At 40.2% G+C, this 23,734-nt stretch overlaps 1 protein-coding gene and 1 long non-coding RNA gene across 3 annotated transcripts in view; one reads left to right on the top strand and one right to left on the bottom strand.

Annotated features, from left to right (window-relative positions):
* Nucleotides 1–2,257: 2,257 nt before the first annotated feature.
* Nucleotides 2,258–23,553, bottom strand: LOC139183099 (uncharacterized). The gene is made up of 3 exons (XR_011566574.1): nucleotides 23,350–23,553; nucleotides 4,175–4,269; nucleotides 2,258–4,069 (listed from the first exon to the last, which is right to left on the bottom strand). It is a non-coding gene; the product is annotated as an uncharacterized lncRNA (long non-coding RNA).
* UBXN7 (UBX domain protein 7) overlaps nucleotides 23,554–23,734 on the top strand; it is a 60,113-nt gene continuing 59,932 nt past the window's right edge. Inside the window, exon 1 of one of the 2 annotated variants that reach the window (XM_070789158.1) lies at nucleotides 23,554–23,702. In XM_070789158.1, the coding sequence (XP_070645259.1) occupies nucleotides 23,630–23,702 (73 nt within the window). In that variant the 5' untranslated portion in view covers nucleotides 23,554–23,629. The remainder of the gene's footprint in view (nucleotides 23,703–23,734) is intronic. The other variant, XM_070789166.1, reaches the window with a different exon arrangement.

Here is a 23,734-nt window from a genome sequence, read left to right as displayed (position 1 = left end):
GGAGTGGGAACAGCTGTCTGGCGCTGCTACATGGAACCATCTTGTGCCTTCCCTACACCATGCCCACGCCTTTGTAAATAATCCCTCTTCTCAAATTATCCAGTGTAATTGGCCATCTATTTCTTGCCAGGCCACTGACTGGTACTGTTAGCTACACTAGGAAACATACCAGATATTAAAAGTCATGTAAATGTTCAAATATCTTGAAAACTCATTAGACAGTACTCCTAAAATGGATGCATTATTCTTGCATGTAAATTATACCTCAGTAGATTTTTAAAAAATTAGCCCATGAAATGGACCCGTGCCCACTGGTTCCCATGGCTCTCTGGATGATCCTTTGCATATTTCCCGTGACACAAGGGACCCCTACCTACATGCTCCCCTGTGACTCAGGAGATCCCTGAACCACAGAGAAAAGTAGTTAACAGAGGGGAAAAAAATCATTCATGGCTTGCTCAAGTTGTTACGCTAGCTTCAAATATTTGTTCTAAATAAAGATGTATATGTGTGTGTGTGTATACATATACATATATAATTTTTAGTTGGAGTATAGTTGATTTACAATGGTGTGTTAGTTTCAGGTGTATAGCAAAGTGATTTAGTTATACATACATATATATATATTCTTTTTATTTTTTTTTCTTTTAAATTTTATTTTATTTTTAAACTTTACATAATTGCATTAGTTCTGCCAAACATCAAAATGAATCCGCCACAGGTATACATGCGTTCCCCATCCTGAACCCCCCTCCCTCCTCCCTCCCCATACCATCCCTCTGGGTCATCCCAGTGCACTAGCCCCAAGCATCCAGTATCGTGCATCGAACCTGGACTGGCAACTTGTGTCTTACATGATATTTTACATGTTTCAATGTCATTCTCCCAAATCTTCCCACCCTCTCCCTCTCCCACAGAGTCCATAAGACTGTTCTATACATCAGTGTCTCTTTTGCTGTCTCGTACACCGGGTTATTGTTACCATCTTTCTAAATTCCATATACATGCGTTAGTATACTATATTGATGTTTTTCCTTCTGGCTTACTTCACTCTGTATAATAGGCTCCAGTTTCATCCACCTCATTAGAACTGATTCAAATGTATTCTTTTTAATGGCTGAGTAATACTCCATTGTGTATATGTACCACAGCCTTCTTATCCATTCATCTGCTGATGGACATCTAGGTTGCTTCCATGTCCTGGCTATTATAAACAGTGCTGCGATGAACATTGGGGTACACGTGTCTCTTTCCCTTCTGGTTTCCTCAGTGTGTATGCCCAGCAGTGGGATTGCTGGATCATAAGGCAGTTCTATTTCCAGTTTTTTAAGGAATCTCCACACTGTTCTCCATAGTGGCTGTACTAGCTTTAAAATAGACCTTAGGAAAAGGTAAATTTTTTAAAGTTTTTAATCTGAAAGTACTTAGAGAACTGAACCTCAGCTGTATGTGTGCTTTTCTATTTCTTCTTCCTGACTGCAGATCTTAGGAAATGACAGTCTTACTTTAAGTTTGGAGACTGGTCATCTGTTTCCTTTGCCTGCTAAGTTGCTTCAGTCACGTCTGACTCTTTGCAATCCTATGGACCGTAGCCTGCCAGGCTCCTCTGTCCATGGCATTCTCCAGGTAAGAAGACTGGAGTGGGTTGCCATTGCCTTCTCCAGGGGATCTTCCCAACCCAGGGATCTAATCTGCATCTCTTATGTCTCTTGCGTTGGCAGGAAGGTTCTTTATCAGTGCTGCTGCTGCCGCTGCTAAGGCGCTTCAGTCGTGTCCGACTCTGTGCTACCCCAGAGACGGCAGCCCACCAGGCTCCCCTGTCCCTGGGATTCTCCAGGCAAGAACAGCACCACCTATTTCCTCTACTCTCTATAAACTCTCATTTTAGCTATTTTCAATCAGTAGTTAGGAGAAAAAGACACCTATTCCTATGCACTGTTATGTAACTACCTCCTGTATTCAAAATATTATTTATTAATTTCAGTGACAGATATCCAGGCATTTGAAGAAAAGTTAAAATTCAGACCATTCCTGGAAATGTGTTGAAAAATGACTTTGCCTGGGATGCTACCAACCTGCTTTCCCTCTCAAGCCACTTTCTCCAGAATTTCGGCTTTTCTAAACACCTCTTGCATTTGTGCATCCCTGGGCTCTCATAAATGTCCAGCAGTGCTTACTATGGTAATAGGGCTGTAGCTGAGGAGCCTGCAGGAGCAGTATCAGGGAAGAAAGAGACTGCATAGTCTTTTGTGTTTTATAATTTGGACATTAGACAAAGACTGGGCTATTAATATCACATACATTTTGATATAAATATAAGGATGTTAATTAAATTTAGAAGTTAGTAAATTTATCCACCTCCATTCTAAAGAAAGGAAATCAGCTTATTATTATGTATATTTTTTAAAGTATTTGTTTGGCTGCACCTGGTCTTAGTTGCAGCATGCGGGAATTACAGACTTCGTTGTGGCATGCAAGTTCTTTAGTTATGGCGTGTGAGCTCTTCGCTGCAGCATGTGGGATCTAGCTCCCTGGCTAGGAATTGAACCCAGGTCCCTGCATTGGGAGTATGCAGTCTTAGCCCCTGGACCAGCAGGAAAGTCCCTCATCACATATTGTTAAAATCCCAATTGCAGGCATCAAATGTCTGGGTTTGGGATTAAGATACTGTTATGAATCACACTCAGGATTCTAATTTATTCTGATATTATTGTTGTTGTTTAGTCACTAGGTCTTGTCTGACTCTTATGCAACCTCATGATGTATAGCCCACCAGGCTCCTCTGTCCATGGGGTTTTCCAGGCAAGATTATGCAGTGGGTTGCCATTTCCTTCTCCAGGAGATCTTTGTGACCCAGGCATCAAACCCGCATCTACTGCATTGGCAGGCAGGTTATTTACCACTGAGTCACCAATGATGCCCATTCTGATACTAGCCTTGGTAACATATGTGCCAAGAACCTCAAACTATTCAATTTCATTTTAAATTATGCCTTGCTTGGGGAAAACTGTAGGAGCTCCAACTAATTAAAATTGAAATATGACTGCATAAAGGTGTGAGATGATCATGTTCCCAAGAGTTAACATTTACTGAAAACTAATTATGGACTAGGCAAGTGCACTGGGTGCTGAATATCTCATTTAATCCTTTCACCAGTTCTGCTAAGGAGACACTATTATTGTGCCTATTTTACAGATGAAGGAAACCGAAACTCACACTATTTGCCCAAGGTCAAATCGCAAGAATGAGGCCAAGTCAGGATTTAAACACAGGACTATTTGACTCTAGAGACTGAACTCAGACTACTCACTGTTCTGTTCAGAAAGGAAGTAAGCTAGGATCTGATTTATAAGAAAAAAGAATGGACTTCTATGCAGTTTTAGACACATTTTTAGACAGTTTGCATTTTAGTCTCCCATTTCACATTCCACACAGTTTTAGAAACTTCCCATTTTATAGAAGAAGAGATCAGGGCATTTTGACAGTAAGTGGAAAAGGCCAGGATTTGTATCCAGATTACAGTCTAAAGGCCATGTTCTTTCAAACAAAATATGCTGTCTTATCAAATATAAATTATATAAAATAAATATAAGGATTAAATGTACTTATTTAACACCTGAAATTTGTAAATCTTCTCTATTTCTGATTATTAGAACTGAGGATATGGTAAGAAAGAGAGGTGGCCCTGGGCAAGTCTCAGGACACAGTGAAAGGCTGATAGGAGGAATAAGCCACAGAAGAGGGGAGGATCAGGAAGACAGGACAAAAGTCAGCAGTTGTGGTCCCAGGAAATCAAGAGTGAGACTGTTGTAAGAAGGTTTAATAAGGAAATGCCAAATTCTATTGAAAAGTCAGTTGAGATAAAGACTGATAAATGTCTATAGGAATTAGCTTTGAGGTATTGGGGGACCTCAGTAAAAGTGGACTGGTGCATTGTGAACAGAAATATATTAGAGTCTGTTCTGAAGTGAGCAGGAGGGGAAAAAATGGAGAATATTCTAGAATCAGATAGATGTGGATTTGAATTTTGCTTCAATCTGTGCAGTCTTCTTACCCTCTGTTTCCTCAACTGCAAAAAAGAAACAAAAAGGCCTTCTTAACAGAGTTGTTGAGATGAAATGACATGGCAAATGTGTGTCAGGATAGGTTTTTGGAATATTAACCAATGTTTTACCTGGTCCTTGCATTATTTGGTCCTTTCAAAATAATGAAAATAAGCCCATAAGTCAGATGGGCTATTGGACATTCATTCTTTCGGGAATGATTCACCTAGGAAAAAGCAGAGGAAAAAGAAGTGCTATAGAGTCTCAAAATCTACTCCCCAGAGAGAACTCAACACAAAAAGAAGAATAGATTTTTTAAAATACCTGATGTTGAGTGAAGGGAATCAGAATTTGCCACGCAAAAATATGCTATTTGGTATAAAGATTATTTTAAGCTGAAAACATTTGAAATTTAACAGATGCAGAAAAATAGATTTCTCAAAGCCTCGTTATGTGATTTGAGGCAACAATATTTTGGAAATAAGGCTGCCATAAATTACTCTTCAGGGCAGATCTATTCCTGGAAGGGAAAACGAGAATAAAATCTACCCCAAATTCCTTCTCCAGGGCAATTTTATGGCCCTGAAGGAGACAGGAAGACCACTCATACCTATATAAATGTAATAAACATTATTATGACTTTCTTATATCCTGTTTATCCTCCTAAAACCCCCAACTCTAAAAATTTTTCCAAAAAGTCATTTATCTTGTTATAAGTCCCTTTCCCCACCCCAACATTTACTTACCTGGATGGTATCTAAGCTCCCAATTCTAACTACTCCTCTGAGTTACTCATCACTGAATTTTCCTGCATGTATGTGCACTGCATGTGAAAAATAAACTTTTTTCTTCCATTATCTGTCTTCATGAGTTTGATTTGCATGACCCCAATAACTGAACAGAAGGATAGGGGAAAAGGTTTTTTCTTCCCCTATATGAGTAAGCTAAGATTTCTTGACCTCAGCCCAAATAAAGACTGTCTGGGCTGGCAAAAGGGAGGAGAAGCATGACATGTTCAGGCACAGTAGGCCTCTAGAGAGGGAAACTTTGTCCATGTACATGCTTGTCTCAGAAACATATTGTTTTGGCCCATTGTGGAATAGGAACAGTAGGGCATTTCTTGTTTGCTCAAGAGTGACACAGACATGTGGCCCTAAGGGCTTTCAGACTCAAAGGAATCCTGCAGATGGGAGAACACCATGGTGCTTGGGGGTCACTGAAGACCACATGGACTGTGCCAATATCTCAAAGATGCTGGTATGAATGGATGACAACCAAGGACCATGTATATCCCCCAAGGGAACCAATCAAGACACCCTAGAACTTAGGAACAATTTGGGTAAAGCATGAGGAAACCAAAACTGAAACTTGCCATCCCAGATGACAAGGGCTCAGTAGAAATTAAATTGAATTATAGAAAACTAAGGCAATTCATGGGTTTCCCAGGTGGTACAGTGGTAAAGAATCTGTCTGCCAATACAGAAAACACAGGAGATGCATGTTCAGTCCCTGCATCAGGAAGATCTCTTAGAGTAGGAAATGGTAATCTACTCCAGTATTCTTGCCTGGAGAACCCCAGGGACAGAGGAGCCTGGAGGGCTACAGTCCACAGGGTTGCAAAGAGCTGGACACAACTGAGTGACTGAGCATGCATGCAGTACACACACAAGGCTATCCTACAACTACTTCTTGTTCAAGATTCATTTCAGTTCAGTTGAGTTCAGTCGCTCAGTCATATCAGGTATTTGTGGGGCTCATCCAGGATGTCTTACAATTCTGGGGTAAACCATATCTGCTTGAAGACTGAGTATTAACCCTAGAGTAGGAATAGAACTGAGCCATCCTGAGACAAAAACCATGATCTGGTTGGAAATTTGATGTAGAGGTGGTGTCACCTCTCAGAAGTGTCTGTTGATTTCAGAAGTACCACTGGACAGTGATGAGACCAAGCATGAAAGAATCCTACGGAATGATTAAATTCCCTAGACAGACATAGGGTGATAAATAAAAGAGGGTGTTGGAGTGTGTGTTTATGATTAAATTTTCTAAATCAGCGATGAGGTCCTTGTTATGGATTATGTGGCCTCCCAAAATACATATATGCTGAAGTCCTAAACCCCCAGTACCTCAAAATGTGACATTATTTGGAAATAGGGTCATTGCAGACACAATTAGTTAAGATGAGGTCATACTGGATTATTTCAAATCCCTAATCCAATGTCACTGGTTTCTTTGCAAGAAGACAGCCATAAGAAAATGAAGAGACATATAGGAAGAATGTTATTTGCTGGCAGAGGCAGACATTAGTGTTATATAGTTCTATATCAAGGAATGCCAAGGACTGCTGGTGAGACCAGAAGCTAAGAGATATGCAAGGAGTAAATTCTGCCCTAGAACCTTCATGAGAGCATGGTCCTGGTGACATCTTGAACTTCCAGTCTCCAAAACTGTGAGAGAATAAATGTCTATTGTTTTAAGCCCCCCAGTTTATGGTTATTTGCTGCAGCAGCCCTAGGAAACTATCACAGTTATTATAGTTCCCTTCATCCAGGATGTCCTGAACCTCTTTTTAGGTAAGGAATAGCAATTTCAATGGCACTAACTCCAGATGCCAGAGCAGACAGGCACTCAAAACACTTTCAAAACTGGTTTATCTCTTAATCTGCTATAAAACTGGTGGCTTGGATATGTATGAGAAACCAAGTTTTGGAGGATGAAGCTAGTCTCTATAGCACTGTCCAGCTCCTGGCTGGAATTATTTAGGACCTTAATATTTCTGCTAAGAGTTTAGGAAAGTGCAAACATTTCTCTCCCCACCCCCTGCTACTGCTACTTTGTGGTAAAAATAGACAATTCCTAAATTCACAAAGATAATCTATTTAAGCAGAAGCTAAGAGTCATCAGCCCTGACTTCACTCAACCAGTACCAGTCTGCTTACCCCTGGACATCTTGGTATGTAAGAGAAACAACTCTTTATTAAGCCAGTGATATTCAAGCTTTCGGTTATTGATAGCCATTGCTAACTATAATGTCAATAACAATGTAGAACACAGGAAAAAGAAAGGAGTCAATTTTTGTCTTTTGAATTTTATTTTTTTTTATTTTTTTAATTTTTTAAATATAATTTTTAAAAGAAAAGGAATAGGAGTAGGTACATATTTTATATTTATCCCACTTGAAATATATACAAGATAAATAGAAATCTTACATGGGGGCTTGTATGTCACTGGTATCTTAGGCTGCTAAGGAATTAAAATAACTGCTCAGAGTTCCAGTAACATAGCTTACTAAATCCTCCAACAGGAACAGTTTTTTAAAAAAGGGTAAGTGGTTGCTCAAGATAGACCTACCAGGTCTACTTTCAAACTCCATGTTATTAAATGCTGCTGCTAAGTCGCTTCAGCCGTGTCCGACTCTGTGCAACCCCATAGACTGCAGCCCACCAGGCTCCCCCATCCCTGGGATTCTCCAGGCAAGAACACTGGAGTGGGTTGCCATGTCCTTCTCCAATGTATGAAAGTGAAAAGTGAAAGTGAAGTCACTCAGTCGTGTCTGACTCTTAGCGACCCCATGGACCGCAGCCTACCAGCAGGCTCCTCCGTCCATGGGATTTTCCAGGCAAGAGTACTGGAGTGGGGTGCCATTGCCTTCTCCGTATCAAGTCTTACTACCACTCAGAATAGTACTCGTGGTCGTTATCTGAAAATTCACTTCTATCTATACTTCTTAGTAGAAATCACCATTCTTTCTCTTCCCAGACTTGAAGACTTGAGGTTGTCCTTCACTTTTCCATCTTTTTTGTCTCAGGATAGATCCATTATTTCTTGCCTTTTCTTCTATTTCTCTTTCCTTCTCCCTCACTCTCCCCTCCTTCTTAGTCCACCTGCCTCCCTCTCTCTCCCCATTTCCTTCTTGAGGACTTCCATTATTGGGACTGTTCACATTTTTAGTACATTAACTCTCCCCCCTAAATGGAACTTCAGTTCTAGCAAAGCTGATCTGTGGAGGGAGGTGTTCAGATAGACTCTCTCACACAAAACAACTAAAACTGCCGGATACTATTTTAAAACAAACAAAACTTCTTAAAACCATTAAAGAGATGACAAGATAATAAGGAATCACTGGGCCAAAGTCAATGTGGAATCTCAGAAACAGAAAGGGAGCACAGAAATCTCTTCTGTTTGAGGGTGTATGACAGATCCAGCGAACATGAGCTGCAATTTTCACAGCCCCTTGGGGTCTGGAGTAAAGAAAAAAGCCAGGGTCATGCAATGTGGGTATTGGTATTAGTAGGGCTGCCATTACCAAGTACCACAGATTGGGTGGCTTGAACAACAGAAAGGTATTTTCTTCATAGTTTTGGAGTCTAGAAGTCCAAGATCAAGGCGTCCACAGGTTTAGTTTACCTCTGAGGCTCTCTCCTTGGCTTACAGATGGCTACATTTTCTCTGTGTCTTCTCTTGGTCTTTCACCTGTGCATGCACACCCCTGGTGTCTTCTTTTGTGTCCACATTTCCTCTTAATGAAGACACCAGTCAGGGAATTCCCTGGAAGTCCACTGGTTAGGACTCGGTGCTTTGACTGACAGGGCCTGGGTTCAGGCCCTGGTCGGGAAAATGGCATCCTGCATGTCACGCAGCATGGGCAAGGGTAAGATGGTAAATTGTTTTGTGTATTAAAAAAGAAAAAAGAAAAACACCAGTCAGAATGTATTACAACCACCCTAAGGACCTAGTTTTAACTAACCATCTCTTTCAAGTCCCTGTCTCCAAATACAGTCACATTCTAAGGTGCTATATATTAGACCTTCACATGCAAATCTTAGAGTGATACAATTTAGCTCATAAAAAAGAGTACAGTATAAAACACACCCCATGCATTTGACCCCTCTGATGACAGAGAACCAGAAGTAAATAACCCTTCCACCTTCTGTCACCATGGAGATGCATGGAAGGTTGCCTCAATGATGCATAATGGGGAGTGAGGGCTCTCTCTGAGAAGCTGTAGCCCAAGGCCTGCTCTCACTAGTTGATTAGCAACCCTGTTTCATTGGTTCAGAAAGTCTTATGAGCTTAATTCACATTGGTCCTGCTGTGGTAGTGCTGACCTAAAGCAAACAAACTGCCAGGTATTTCTCCAGCAAAGATGGATTTATTCAGGATCAGCAAAGACCTGCAATTGTGGGCCTACAAATGTGATGAGCCATGTGCAAGTTCCCACACAGCAAGGGAAGGAAAAGCTTTTACAGAGAGGAAAAGGAAGCTGGGGAGGGTGGGGGGGCTAGAGTAATTGAAGAGCCCATGGCTTCTCATTGGTTGAGTCCTCACCAGGAAAGAAGTTCTTCTTCCTGTTGGAATCTGCTATGGCATGGGGCATGAGTACTCCCCCTTTTATTTCCAGACTCTTACTTAACTGAGATTTCTATTTATTAATTTTTAAATAGTAGTGCCTCTAAATGGTTGACAGGATCAAAATAAATCTCTAGAGAAATGTAACTTCAATCTTAAATTTTGAAGAATTCTTAAGTCATTTTGCAAAAAATACGCACCTCAGGGTAAAAAATAAATAAATAAATTAAGCAAAGTGCTGCACTCAATATGCCAGCAAATTTGGAAAACTCAGCAGTGGCCACAGGACTGGAAAAGGTCAGTTTTCACTCCAATCCCAAAGAAAGGCAATGCCAAAGAATGCTCAAACTACTGCACAAATGCACTCATCTCACACGTTAGTAAAGTAACGCTCAAAATTCTCCAGGTCAGGCTTCAGCAATATATGAACCATGAACTTCCTGATGTTAAAACTGGTTTTAGAAAAGGCAGAGGAACCAGAGATCAAATTGCCAACATCTGCTGGATCATCAAAAAAGCAAGAGAGTTCCAGAAAAACATCTACTTCTGCTTTATTGACTATGCCAAAACCTTTGACTGTGTGGATCACAATAAAGTGTGGAAAATTCTGAAAGAGATGGGAATACCAGACCACCTGACCTGCCTCTTGAGAAATCTGCATTCAGGTCAGGAAGCGACAGTTAGAAATGGACATGGAACAACAGACTGGTTCCAAATAGGAAAAGGAGTGTGTCAAAGCTGTATATTGCCATTCTGCTTATTTAACTTCTATGCAGAGTACATCATGAGAAATGCTGGACTAGAAGAAGCACAAGCTGGAATTAAGATTGCTGGAAGAACTATCAATAGCGTCAGATATGCAGATGACACCACCCTTATGGCAGAAAGTGAAGAACTAAAGAGTCTCTTGATGAAAGTGAAAGAGGAGAGAGAAAAAGTTGGCTTAAAGCTCAACATTCAAAAAATGAAGATCATGGCATCCAGTCCCATCACTTCATGGGAAATAGATGGGGAAACAGAGGAAACAGTGGCTGACTTTATTTTTGGGGGGGCTCCAAAATCACTGCAGATGGTGACTGCAGCCATGAAATTAAAAGATGCTTGCTCCTTGGAAGAAAAGTTATACCAACCTAGACAGCATATTAAAAAGCAGAGACATTACTTTGCCAACAAAGGTCCGTCTAGTTTAAGCTATGGTTTTTCCAGTAGTCATGTATGTATGTTAGAGTTAGACTACAAAGAAAGCTGAGTGCCGAAGAATTGATGATTTTGAACTGTGGTGTTGGAGAAGACTCTTGAGAGTCTCTTGAACTGCAAGGAGATCCAACCAGTCCATCCTAAAGGAGATCAGTCCTGGGTGTTCATTGGAAAGACTGATTTTGAAGTTGAAACTCCAATACTTTGGCCACCTGATGTGAAGAGCTGACTCATTGGAAAAGTCCCTGATGCTGGGAAAGATTGAAGGAAGGTGGAGAAGCGGACGAAAGAGGATGAGATGGTTGGATGGCATCACTGACTCAATGGACAGGAGTATGGGTAAACTCTGGGAGTTGGTGATGGACTGGGAGGCCTGGAGTGCTGCAGTCCATGGGGTCGCAAAGAGTCAGACATGACTGAGTGACTGAGCTGAACTGAACTGAAGCACACACAGAGAGATCCAGGTATCATGTATGAGAAGCAGGATAAATAACAGTGAACGAACTTGCAAAGTCTTCAGATACTGAATTTACCAGACAAGGATTAAAAATAACTGTGACTATCAAAAGGAATAAAATGAAAGTTTGAAAGCACCTGCAAGTAACAAGAAAATGTTTAAATATCAGATTTGAAATACAAATAGAACTTACAGAAATAAAAAATACAATAATTTGATTTTTTCCAGTTATTTCATACAAGTTTTAAACAAACAGAAAATCTGAAAGAATACCTGTACACTACTACCTAGATTCAATAATTATTAACATTTTATCATAGCTATGTTACATATTTTTAAATTTGCTGAACCATTTAAAAGTAAATTGCAGACATCATAATAGTTTACCCCTAAATATGTTAGAATGTACCTCTGTGAAATAAAAACTTTTTCATAACTACAATGTCATTATCTTATTTAAGAAAATTAATAATTGCCTAATGTCATCTCATATTGAGTCCATATTAAAATTTCCAGTTTGCAAAAAATGTCTTTTATAGCTGCTTTCTTTTTTGTTATTTTATAACTAGCATCCAATGAAGGCATTGATTGTGGTGGTTTCCTTTTCATTCCCTTTTCATCTAGAACAATCCTCTTGCCTTCTCCCTCCCCCACTACCTGCCTGCCCCCACCTATGACACTGATTCTTTTGAAGAGACTAGCATGGTGAATGCTTACATTCTGGATCTACCTGAGTGCTTCTTTATAGAATTCTTTAACTTATTTTTTGATTTGTCTTTTATTTTGGAAATTAAGCCTGGAAGTTTAAGTTTTGCCAAGAATATGTCACAGGTGATGCTTGTTTATTTCTTAACATATCATGTTAGGAACTTCCCTAGCAGTTCAGTGGTTAAGACTCTGTACTTCCACTGCCAGGGGCATGGGTTCCATCCCTAGTCGGGGAACCAAGGTCTCACATGCTATGCAGTCAAAAGAAAAACGAATACAATATATTGTTCTGTCTCATTCTTAGTAATATTAATTAACTTTAATGATTTGGTTGAGGGGATGATTGCCAGGCATCTTCCCCAAAATGAAATTTTAAAAATATCTGGACAGTTTATCAATTTCTTATAAAGTTAAACATACATTCACTATATGGCCCGGCATTTCTACACCCAAGTATTTCCCAAGAGAAGTGAAAACTTATGTTCACACAAAAACTTCTACACGATTTGGTAGTAGCTTTATTCATAATAGCAACTGGAAACAACCCAAATACCCTTCAACTAATGAATGAACAAATAATTGTAGTACATGCTTACAACTGAATCCTATTTAGCAGTAAAAAGGAATGAAATACTGATATAGACAACATATGGGTGACTCTTTTAAAATTTTATTTATTTATTTATTTTTGGCTGCATTGGGTCTTTACTGCTGCACTCGAGGTTTCTCTAGCTGCAGCCAGCGGGGGCAACTCTTCATTTTGATGTGCAGGCTTCTCATTGCAGTGGCTTCTTTTGTTGCGAAGCACGGGCTCTAGAGTGCAGGCTTAGTAGTTATGGCACACGGGGTTAGTTCTTCTGTGGCATATGGGATCTTCTTGGATCAGGGATCGAAGGATCAAATCCATGTTCTCTGCATTGGCAGGTGGATTCTTAACCACTGGACCACCAGGGAAGTTCTGCATGAATCTTAAATGCATTATGCTAAGTGCAAGATGCCAGACTCAAAAGGCTCCACCGTGTATATTCTATTTACATAACATTCTGGAAATATTAAAAAAGTAGGAACAGAAAACTCTAACCCTAAACCAAGTACCAGTCTTTAAATATCATATTGAGAGACAGAAGTTTCCAATGACCAACATACTCACACATTGTTTTCCTGGTATGAAGGAATGTAGAAAGGTAAAGTATCATTGGGAAGGATTCTGCTACTGCTGCTGCTAAGTCGCTTCAGTCATGTCCAACTCTGTGCAACCCCATGGACGGCAGCCCACCAGGCTCCGCCGTCCCTGGGATTCTCCAGGCAAGAACACTGGAGTGGGTTGCCCTTTCCTTCTCCAATGCATGAAAGTGAAAAGTGAAAGTGAAGTCACTCAGTCGTGTCCGACTCTTCAAGACCCCATGGACTGCAGCCTACCAGGCTCCTCCGTCCATGGGATTTTCCAGGCAAGAGTATTGGAGTGTGTTGCCATTGCCTTCTCCGGGGAAGGATTCTAGGTAAAGGTAAAATCAGAACCAAGGAGTACAGGGGTAATTCATCAGGCTCAGAGTGAAGCTTTATGAATGGAGCAGATTTTGACAATTGCCTAATTAACACCCATTCCCCTCCTTCTTCCTAAAAGGACCAGACTTCAGGGAGGTATCCACCTTCCTCCACAAAGCCATATGCTTTACTAAAAACCAGTTATGTTTATCACACATTCTTTGGCAGGGACAGTTTTAGGAACAGAATTGTGACTCAATTCAGACCGATGAAATCTGAAGGAAAGTCTCTCAAGGGACTTCTAGGAAATATTTCCTTTCTCAATTAAAAAAAAAAAAAAGAGAAAAATGCAGAAGAGATGAGCTGGCTCTTCTTCCTCTGGATGTTATTGTATCTGGATGTGATGTTTGCAAACAGGCGGATTCTCAACCAATGGACCACCAGAGAAGTCCAGACATTTCTAGTTATAGTATAGTCAAATTTATCACTTTTTGCCTTCGTAGTTTATGATTTTATGTTTTAATAATTTTTTCACTTCCTTGATAAAAACCTGCTGATCCACAGCTTTAGGGCATTCTGTATATGCAGGTCAGGAAGCAATAGTTAGAACTGGACATGGAACAACAGACTGGTTCCAAATAGGAAAAGGAGTATGTCAAGGCTGTATATTGTCACCCTGCTTATATGCAGAGTACATCATGAGAAACGCTGGGCTGGAAGAAGCACAAGCTGGAATCAAGATTGCTGGGAGAAATATCAATAACCTCAGATATGCAGATGACAGCACCCTTATGGCAGAAAGTAAAGAGGAACTAAAAAGCCTCTTGATGAAAGTGAAAGAGGAGAGTGAAAAAGTTGGCTTAAAGCTCAACATTCAGAAAACAAAGATCATGGCATCTGGTCCCATCACTTCATGGGAAACAGATGTGGAAACAGTGTCAGACTTTATTTTTTTGGGCTCCAAAATCACTGCAGATGGTGACTGCAGCCATGAAATTAAAAGACGCTTACTCCCTGGAAGGAAAGTTATGACCAACCTAGATAGCATATTCAAAAGCAGAGACATTACTTTGTCAACAAAGGTCTGTCTAGTCAAGGCTATGGTTTTTCCTGTGGTCATGTATGGATGTGAGAGTTGGACTGTGAAGAAAGCTGAGCGCCAAAGAATTGATACTTTTGAACTGTGGTGTTGGAGAAGACTCTTGAGAGTCCCTTGGACTGCAAGGAAATCCAACCAGTCCATCCTAAAGGAGATCAGTCCTGGGTGTTCATTGGAAGGACTGATGCTAAAGCTGAAACTCCAGTACTTTGGCCACCTCATGCGAAGAGTTGACTCACTGGAAAAGACTCATGCTGGGAGGGATTGGGGGCAGGAGGAGAAGGGGACGACAGAGGATGAGATGGCTGGATGGCATCACCGACTTGATGGACATGAGTTGAGTAAACTCTGGGAGTTGGTGATGGACAGGGAGGCCTGGCGTGCTGTGATTCATGGGGTTGCAGAGTTGGACACAACTGAGTGACTGAACTGAACTGAACTGAATCACCCTCTGGCTTATATGAATGGTGCCCCCTGGAGCACTAAGTACATGGCACTCCCTTCTTAAGTTTTGCAAGGCAGTCTGACTTAAAGTCTTTAGGAGAAGCCCCTATAAATATGCTACCATGAAAGTTACAAAGTTTTGCTCTTCTTACTTAAATCTTAATGAATCTATAATCTATTTTTGTCTCTAAGGTTAGGATCTAGTTGTATTTAGGTTCCAGGGTTATTGACTGGTTAGTCCATCCTTTCCTCACTAATCACCATGACCTCACCACTGTCATGGTGTCCATCTACCTTTGTGTTTGTGTATGGACTCCCTGTTCTGTATTCTGTCTATCCCCCACCCATACCATACAGTCTTAGTTACTGTACCTTATGCCTTAATATCTTGTAGGCAAAACTTCCACCTGTTCTACTTAAAAAGTGTCTTGTTTATTATTGATTTTTTGGTTTCGAATTTTCAGATCACCTTAGTAAAATGTTGGAGAAATTCTGTGGGATTTTGATTGGAATTACATTGAATTTATCAATTATTGTACAGAAAATTACCATCTTTATAACATTGGGTCTTCCTACACACAAATATAGTAGATTTCTTCATTTATTGCCTATCAATAAAGTTTATAATTTTCTTTACAAGACCTTTTGCATTTTTGTTAAATCTATACTTAAATATATTTTATATTTTTAGTCACTATCATGAATGGGATATTTTTAAAATTACAGTTCCAAACTATTTGCTGTTCATCTTTAGGAATACAGTTTTAAAATATGCATTTTGGTTTTATATCCAGAAATATCCTTGAGCTTTTCTGTTGACTTCAAAATTTGTTAGTTTGCTTATATTTTCTGTGGAAATAGTCATATAGTATACAATAACAATTTTTTCTTCTTTAAAAATTTTTAAATATATTCTTTCTTGTCTTACTACTATGGCTAGGACTTCTCATATATCTCTGAATAGAAATAGTGTTAGAGTGCATACTTACCTTGTTTTTGACTTTAAATGTTTTATTATTAGTTAGAACACTGTTTACTGTGTGCTTTTAGTAAATATTCTTCATTAAGTTAAGGAAGCTTTTTTTTCTACCTAGAGCATTAAGGATGTTTTTGGTTTTGTTTTGTGGAAGGATATTGATTTACATCAATGTTTTTTCTGTCTGATCAAATGGATCAAATGGTTTCTTATATTTAATTTATTCTACTATCAAAATTACATTGAAAAAATTTTGTTATAAATTTATACCTGCATTCCTGAATAAATCTAGTTAAAAAGTAATGCATATTATGTGTGTGTCTTATTGGATTTCTAAATTTTGGTTTAGTATAGCATTTTTATCTTGATTAACCATGAGTGAGGCTGAGTTTTCATTTACTGCTTTGTTTTCAGAAGGAGTTATTTGTCCCTATTGTTCCTTTTCTGGAATAATCTGCATTAGTTTAGGACCACCTGTTTCTTTTCTTCTTCTTTTTTTTTTCTATTTCTTTTTTCTTTCTCTCTTTTTGGTAGAAATCACCTGTAAAGTCATCTGGGTCTGGTTGTTTATTTGTGTAGTTAAGTCAATTTTGTTAATTGTCATAAGTCTACTCATAGTTGAGTCAATTTTGGTAAATTATATTTTTCCAGGAAACTGCCATCTATTTCCTAATTCATAGGCATAATGTTGTTCATAATATTCTCTTATTTTAAAAGTCACTGCTCTATCTGTTATGTCCCTTTTTTTTCTTAATCTAATTTGTAAAAGGATTTCGATTTTACTTGTTATTTCAGAGAACTAGCTTTTGTATTTTGTTTTCTATCTTATTGATTTCTGCATTTTCCCCTTTAAATTTCCCTGGGTTAATTCTGTTGTTCCTTTATTAACCTCTTGATTATTGAGGTCCTCATTTTCTAACCTTCTCTAATATAACCATTTAAGGTTGCAAACTTGTTCTTTAGGTACTCTTAAAACTGCATTTCACAAATTCTGATATGTATTTTCTCGACAATTAAGTTTTAAATATTTTTCACTTTCTATTTGTGCCCATCAACCTGCCTTTGGTTCTCCAGACCCACCCACTGTCTTCTCTCTCCACTCTACTCTCTGCCCCACAGGCTGTTGTGTCCTCTGTCTTCCAGTTGAGTCTCTCAGAGCTATCTGAGATGCTGCCCCCAGGGCTGCAGTCCTCATTTTGTCCCAAATAAAACTTAACTCACAACTCTCAAGTTGTACATCTTATTTTAGTCGACATTCTCATCAACTAGATTCAACTTTACATACTCTCTAACACTTGGTATAGTAAGTCATTTAATGATTCTGATAAGTGTGGCATGGTATTTTACTGCAATTTTAATTTGTATTTGCCACAGGGAGGCCTGGCGTGCCATAGTTCACGGGGTCGCAAAGAGTCAGACACGACTTGAGCGACTGGACTGAACTGAATGACTAATAGGGTTTCCTTGGTGGCTCATACTGTAAAGAATCTGCCTGCGATGCAGGAGATGTGGATTCAATCCCTGGGTGCCTGGATTCAATCCCTGGGTCCAGGAAATCCCCTGGAGAAGGAAATGGCAACCCACTCCAGTATTCTTGCCTGGGAAGTCCCATAGACAGAGGAGGCTGGCAGGCTATAGTCCATGGCGTCGCAAAGAGTCGAACACGAATGAAGCAACTTAGCACTTAGCACGCATGCTGTCTTCCAGTTGGGTTCTGCTAGTAGAGATTGCTGGCAAGAAATGGTAGAGGAGGAGGAGAGTGAGGTTAGGGTATTTATTTTCCTGGTCTTATAGTGGTATACTTACTGCTGCTGCTGTTGCTAAGTTGCTTCAGTTGTGTCCAACTCTGTGCAACCCCATAGACAGCAATCCACCAGGCTCCCCTGTCCCTGGGATTCTCCAGGCAAGAACACTGGAGTGGGTTGCCATTTCCTCTCCAATGCATGAAAGTGAAAAGGGAAAGTGAAGTCGCTCAGTCATGTCCGATTCCCTGCGATCCCATGGACTGCAGAACGCCAGGCTTCCCTGTCCCTCACCATCTACACGAGCTTGTTCAAACTCATGTCCATTGAGTCGGTGATGCCATCCAACCATCTCATCTTCTGTCATCCCCTTCTCCTCCCGCCTTCAATATTGCCCAGCATCAAGGTCTTTTCCAGTGAGTCAGTTCTTTGAATCAGGTGGCCAAACTATTGGAGCTTCAGCTTCAGCATCAGTCTTTCCAATGAATATTCAGGACTGATTTCCTTTAAGATTCACTGGTTGGATCTCCTTGTAGTTCAAGGGACTCTCAAGAGTCTTCTCCAACACCACAGTTAAAAATCATCAATTTTTGGTGCTCAGCTTTCTATTATGGTCCAACTCTCACATCCATACATGACTACTGGAAAATCCATAGCTTTGATTCTGAGGACCTTTGTCAGCAAGGTAATGTCTCTGCTTTTTAAAATGCTGTCTAGGTTGGTCATAGCTTTTCTTCCAAGGAGCAAGCGTCTTTTAATTTCAAGACTGCAGTCCTCATCTGCAGTGATTCTGGAGCTCAAGAAAATAGTCTGTCGCTGTTTTCACTGTTTTATCATGTATTTGCCATGAAGTGATGGGACACGATGCCATGATCTTCATTTTTTGAATGTTGAGCTTTAAGCCAGCTTTTTCACTCTCCTCTTTCACTTTCAAGAGGCTCTTTAGTTCTTCTTTTCTTTCTGCCATAAGGGTTGTGTCATCTGCATATCTGACGCTATTGATAGTTCTCCCGGCAATCTTGATTCTAGCTGTGCTTCATCCATCATGGCATTTCCCATGATGTACTCTACATATAAGTTAAATAAGAAGGGTGACAATATGCAGCCTTGACATACTCCTTTCCCAATTTGGAACCAGTCAGCTCTTCCATGTCCAGTTCTAACTGTTGCTTCTTGACCTGCATACAGATTTCTCAGGAGGCAGGTCAGGTGGTCTGGTATTCCCATCTCTTCCAGAATTTCCCACAGTTTGCTGTGATTCACAGAGTCAAAGGCTTTGGTGTAGTCAATAAAGCAGAAGTAGATGTTTTTCTGGAATTCTCTCGCTTTTTCGATGATCCAACAGATGTTGGCAATTTGATCTTTGGTTCCTCTGCCTTTTCTAAATCCAGCTTTAACATCTGGAAGTTCTCAGTTCACGTACTGTTGAAGCCTCACCTGGAGAATTTTAAGCATTGCTTTGCTAGCATGTGAGATGAGTGCAGTTGTGTGGTAGTTTGAACATTCTTTGGCATTGCCTTTCTTTGGGACTAGAATGAAAACAGACCTTTTCCAGTCCTGTGGCCACTTTGAGTTTTCCAAATTTGCTGGCATACTGAGTGCAGCACTTCTACAGCATCATCTTTTAGGACTCGAAATAGCTCAACTGGAATTCCATCCCCTCCACTAGCTTTGTTCGTAGTGATGCTTCCTAAGGCCCACTTGACTTTGCATTCTAGGATGTCTGGCTGTAGGTGAGTGATCACACCATCATGGTTATCTATTCATTAAGATCTTTTTTGTATAGTCCTTCCATGTATTCTTGCCACCTCTTCTTAATATCTTCTTCTGTTAGGTCCATACCATTTCTGTCCTTTATCAAGCCCATCTTTGCATGAAATGTTCCCTTGGTATCTCTAATTTTCTTGAAGAGATCACTAGTTTTTTCCATTCTATTGTTTTCCTCTATTTCTTTGCATTGATCACTGAGGAAGGCTTTCGTATCTCTCCTTGCTATTCTTTGGAACTCTGCATTCAGATGGGTATAACTTTCCTTTTCTCCTTTGCCTTTCACTTCTCTTCTTTTCTCAGCTATTTGGAAGGCCTCCTCAGACAGCCATTTTGCCTTTTTGTATTTCTTTTTCTTGGGGATGGTCTTGATCACTGCCTTCTGTGCCATGTCAGGAACCTCTGTCCATAGTTCTTTAGGCACTTTGTCTTTATGATCTAATCCCTTGAATCTATTTGTCACTTCCACTGTATAATCGTAAAGGCTTTGATTTAGGTCATACCTGAATGGTCTGGGGTTTTCCCTACTTTCTTCAATTCAATTGTCTTGAATTTGGCAATAAAGAGTTCATGATCTGAGCCACAGTCAGCTCCCAGTCTTGTTTTTGCCGACTGTATAGAGTTGTGCCATCTTCAGCTGCAAAGAATATAATCAATCTGATTTCAGTATTGACCATCTGGTGCGTCCATGTGTAGAGTCGTCTCTTGTGTTGGAAGGGAGTGTTTGCTATGACCAGTGTATTCTCTTGGCAAAACTCTGTTAGCCTTTTCCCTGCTTCATTTTGTTCTCCAAGGCCAAACTTGCCTGATTCTCCAGGTTATCTCCTGACTTCCTATTTTTGTATTCCAGTCCTCCCCTATGATGAAAAGGACATCTTTTTTTTGGTGTGTTCTAGAAAGTCTTGTAGATCATAGAACCATTGAACTTCAGTCTGTTTGGCATTAGTGGTTGGGGCATAGAGTTGCATTACTGTGATATTGAATGGTTTGCCTTGGAAATGAACAGAGATCATTCTGTCATTTTTGAGATTGCACCCAAGTACTGCATTTCGGACTCTTTTGTTGACTATGAGGGCTACTCCATTTCTTCTAAGGATGAAGAAGATAATAGATATAAGATATATCTGTTTCTTGCTCTGGTTTTTCCTCTCCTTTTTTTGCACCTTTGTGTGAACGTGAACCAGTTTTCCAAATCCATGACTGGTTCCTGGGCTTCCTCAACCCACCTAGAAACTGTAGCAACCTGGGTCATTTAACTGACAACACTCTTGATTAGGAGTACAGGCCAATCATATAACCCTATGGTTACTTTGATTTGATTTGGTTGTTTTTAAAATAATAGATATGAGTCATCTGAATTAAATTCGCCCATTCCGGTCCATTTAGTTCACTGATTCCTAGAATGTTGATATTCACTCTTGCCATCTTCTGTTTGACTACTTCCAATTTACCTTGATTCATGGACCTAACATTCCAGGTTCCTATGAAATATTGGCATCAGATATTTACAGCATTGGACTTTACTTTCATCAGCAGTCATATCTACACCTGGGCATTGTTTTCACTTTGGCTCCATCTCTTCATTCTTTCTGGAGTTATTTCTCCACTTTTCTCCAGTAGCATATTGGGCACCTACTGACCTGGGGAGTTTATCTTTCAGTGTCATATCTTTTTGCCTTTTCATACTGATGTTTAAGTTTGGGATAGTTGCTCTTTGTCATCCAAAACTTTAATTTTCCATTATTCAATGTACAATATTTTTGCAATTTAAGTTCCTGAGCATAATCCATGTTTTTTCAAGAATGTATTTTCCATGATCTGGGGGACATATTTAAGTATATTTTCTTGTGATTCTAAAGAACTTCCATATTCTTTAAAAATCCAAAAAAACTGTCAAGGTTTTGTTATTAATTTCCTGTCTCCTTTCTTTTAGCTTATTTTTTTAATTTCTACAAAATCTTTTCTAGAGTCGTGGATATCACAGTCTTTACCACTTTTTCATAAGATTTATTTAAAAATGACATCATGATATCTGAACCCTAAGACTTTGGAAATAAAACCTACAGATCTCATTGTTAGCCTCTGCATTTAATGAAGATACAGAAATAATTGCACATAGTTTTTGTAGTCAGTGGTGTTAGACTAACTTATGTGGAACCTGATTTTGCATGGTGGCTTCAGAGACACAGACTTTAGGATTAAGGCCTCTAGGAAGGAAGAGGTTACACTGTTTCTTGCTCTGGTTTTTCCTCTCTTTTTTTGCACCTTTGTGTGAACATGAACCAGTTTTCCAAATCCATGACTGGTTCCTGGGCTTCCTCAACCCACCTAGAAACTGTAGCAACCTGGGTCATTTAACTGACAATACTCTTGATTAGGAGTACAGGCCAATCATATAACCCTATGGTTACTTTGATTTGACTTGGTTGTTTTTAAAATTCATCTCAATAGTGCATTTATAGACTTTTAGGATGGCTCAATTCTCCAGATGACTTATCCTCTTTTATTGGGCCATTTTTCTGTGTAGATGCAAAATATGTAGTTGGAGGTAGTTTAAGAGCCTAAATTGAGTCTCTTTAACTTTATTTTCAAGGTAAGGGATCATCAGATTTAAGCGTACTCCTATAATTGTTTTTAAACATACTTTAAGCCATATAATTAACATAATAATATTACCTTTGCTTAAAAATAAAGGATGCAGAGTACATCATGAGAAATGCCAGGCTGATGAAGCACAAGCTGGAATCAAGATTGTCAAGAGAAATATCAGTGATCTCAGATATGCAGATTAAGGCAGAAAGTGAAGAGGAACTGAAGAGTCTCTTGATGAATGTGAAAGGGGAGAGTGAAAAAGCTGGCTTGAAACTCAACATTCAAAAAATGAAGATCATGGCTTCTGGCCCCATCACTTCATGGCAAATAGATGGCGAAACAATGGAAACAGTGAGACTTTATTTTCTTCAGCTCCAAAATCACTGCAGATGGTGACTGCGGCCATGAAATTAAAAGACGCTTGCTCTTTGGAAGAAAAGCTATGACCAAGCGAGACAGCATTTTAAAAAGCAGAGACATTACTTTGCTGACGAAGGTCTGTAGAGTCAAAGCTATGGTTTTTCCAGTAGTCTTGTATGGATGTGAGTGCTGAACCATAAAGAAAGCTGAGTGCCGAAGAATTGATGGTTTTAATCTGTGGTGTTGGAGAAGATTCTTCAGAGTCCCTTGGACTGCGAAGAGATCAAACCAGTGACTCCTAAAGGAAATTAATCCTGAATATTCATTGGAAGGACTGATGCTGAATCTGAAGCTCCAATACTTTGGCCACCTTATTCAAAGAATGGACTCATTAGAAGAGACCCTGATGCTGGGCAAGATTGAAGGCGGGAGGAGAAGGGGACGACAGTGGATGGGACGGTTAGATGGCATCATCGACTCAATGGATATGAGTTTGAGCAAGGTCGGGTAGGTGGTGAGGGACAAGGAAGCCTGGCCTGCTGCAGTCCATAGGGTCGAAAAGAGTCAGACATGACTGAGTGAACAGTAACGAGAAAGGATTAATAAAGACCCTCAAAGTCCCCTTTCACCATGCCCTCCATTCCTCCTCTCTAGAGGTAACTATTATCATTTTGACCTTTCCAGTGACTTCTCTATACATTTCTTTTCTATTCTGCACATTCTATTCTATTCTTTTCTACACATATACACACTTGTTTCCCTTGCATGAGGAAACTGAGACCTTGAAGGGAGACCTGTTGCAAATTTATTGAAGGAAAGCGGACTGGACAATCGTTTACTAAAACCTACAATGTGTCAGGCTCTGCGCCCAGAACTTTATTTGCACTAATGGTCCTGGTATTTTACTTCTGCTGGATGGACTGCCGCACTAATCAGTTTGGAAGTTGGGAAGCAGGTGCAAAAGTCGCTTCGGTGTAGTGATATAGGATATGTATTTTGATGCCAGTTGCAGGAAACCTAGCAGAGGGCTCCAGAGTTGCAAAAACAACAAAACACACTGTCATCCGAAGTTGGGTCTGTTAAAAAAAAAAAAGCTTGTGAAGCTGAAACGCGAGACGTCTACTACTTACCAAGACCTTCGGAAACTTATCTATGAGATTAGTCTTGGAGCTCAAAGAAGGCACCAGAGGTCGCAAAGGATGCGGTGGCAGGCAGCAACAGAGCAGCCAACCGGGAGAGCCGAGCGCTCCCACCGTCTGCAAGTGCGCCTGCGCTGATCGCAGCGGGGAGGCGGGGCGGGGGCGGAGCTTGGGGTGGTCAATGAGCCTGCGCAAGCCGTGAGGCGAGTTGGGGGAGGGCGTTCCGTGTGTGTCTGTGTTGTTGTTCGGCGGCAGCGGCGGCGGCGGTAAGATGGCTGCCCACGGGGGCTCCGCGGCGTCGTCGGCGCTGAAGGGGTTAATTCAGCAGTTCACCGCCATCACCGGTAAGAGACGCGGTTACCGGAAGGTGGAGAGT

This window comes from Bos indicus, chromosome 1 (assembly GCF_029378745.1).
Source record: "Bos indicus isolate NIAB-ARS_2022 breed Sahiwal x Tharparkar chromosome 1, NIAB-ARS_B.indTharparkar_mat_pri_1.0, whole genome shotgun sequence".
NCBI lineage: Eukaryota > Metazoa > Chordata > Mammalia > Artiodactyla > Bovidae > Bos > Bos indicus.
Note: the sequence above shows the minus strand (reverse complement) of the source record. Positions and strands in the feature narration are given on the sequence as shown.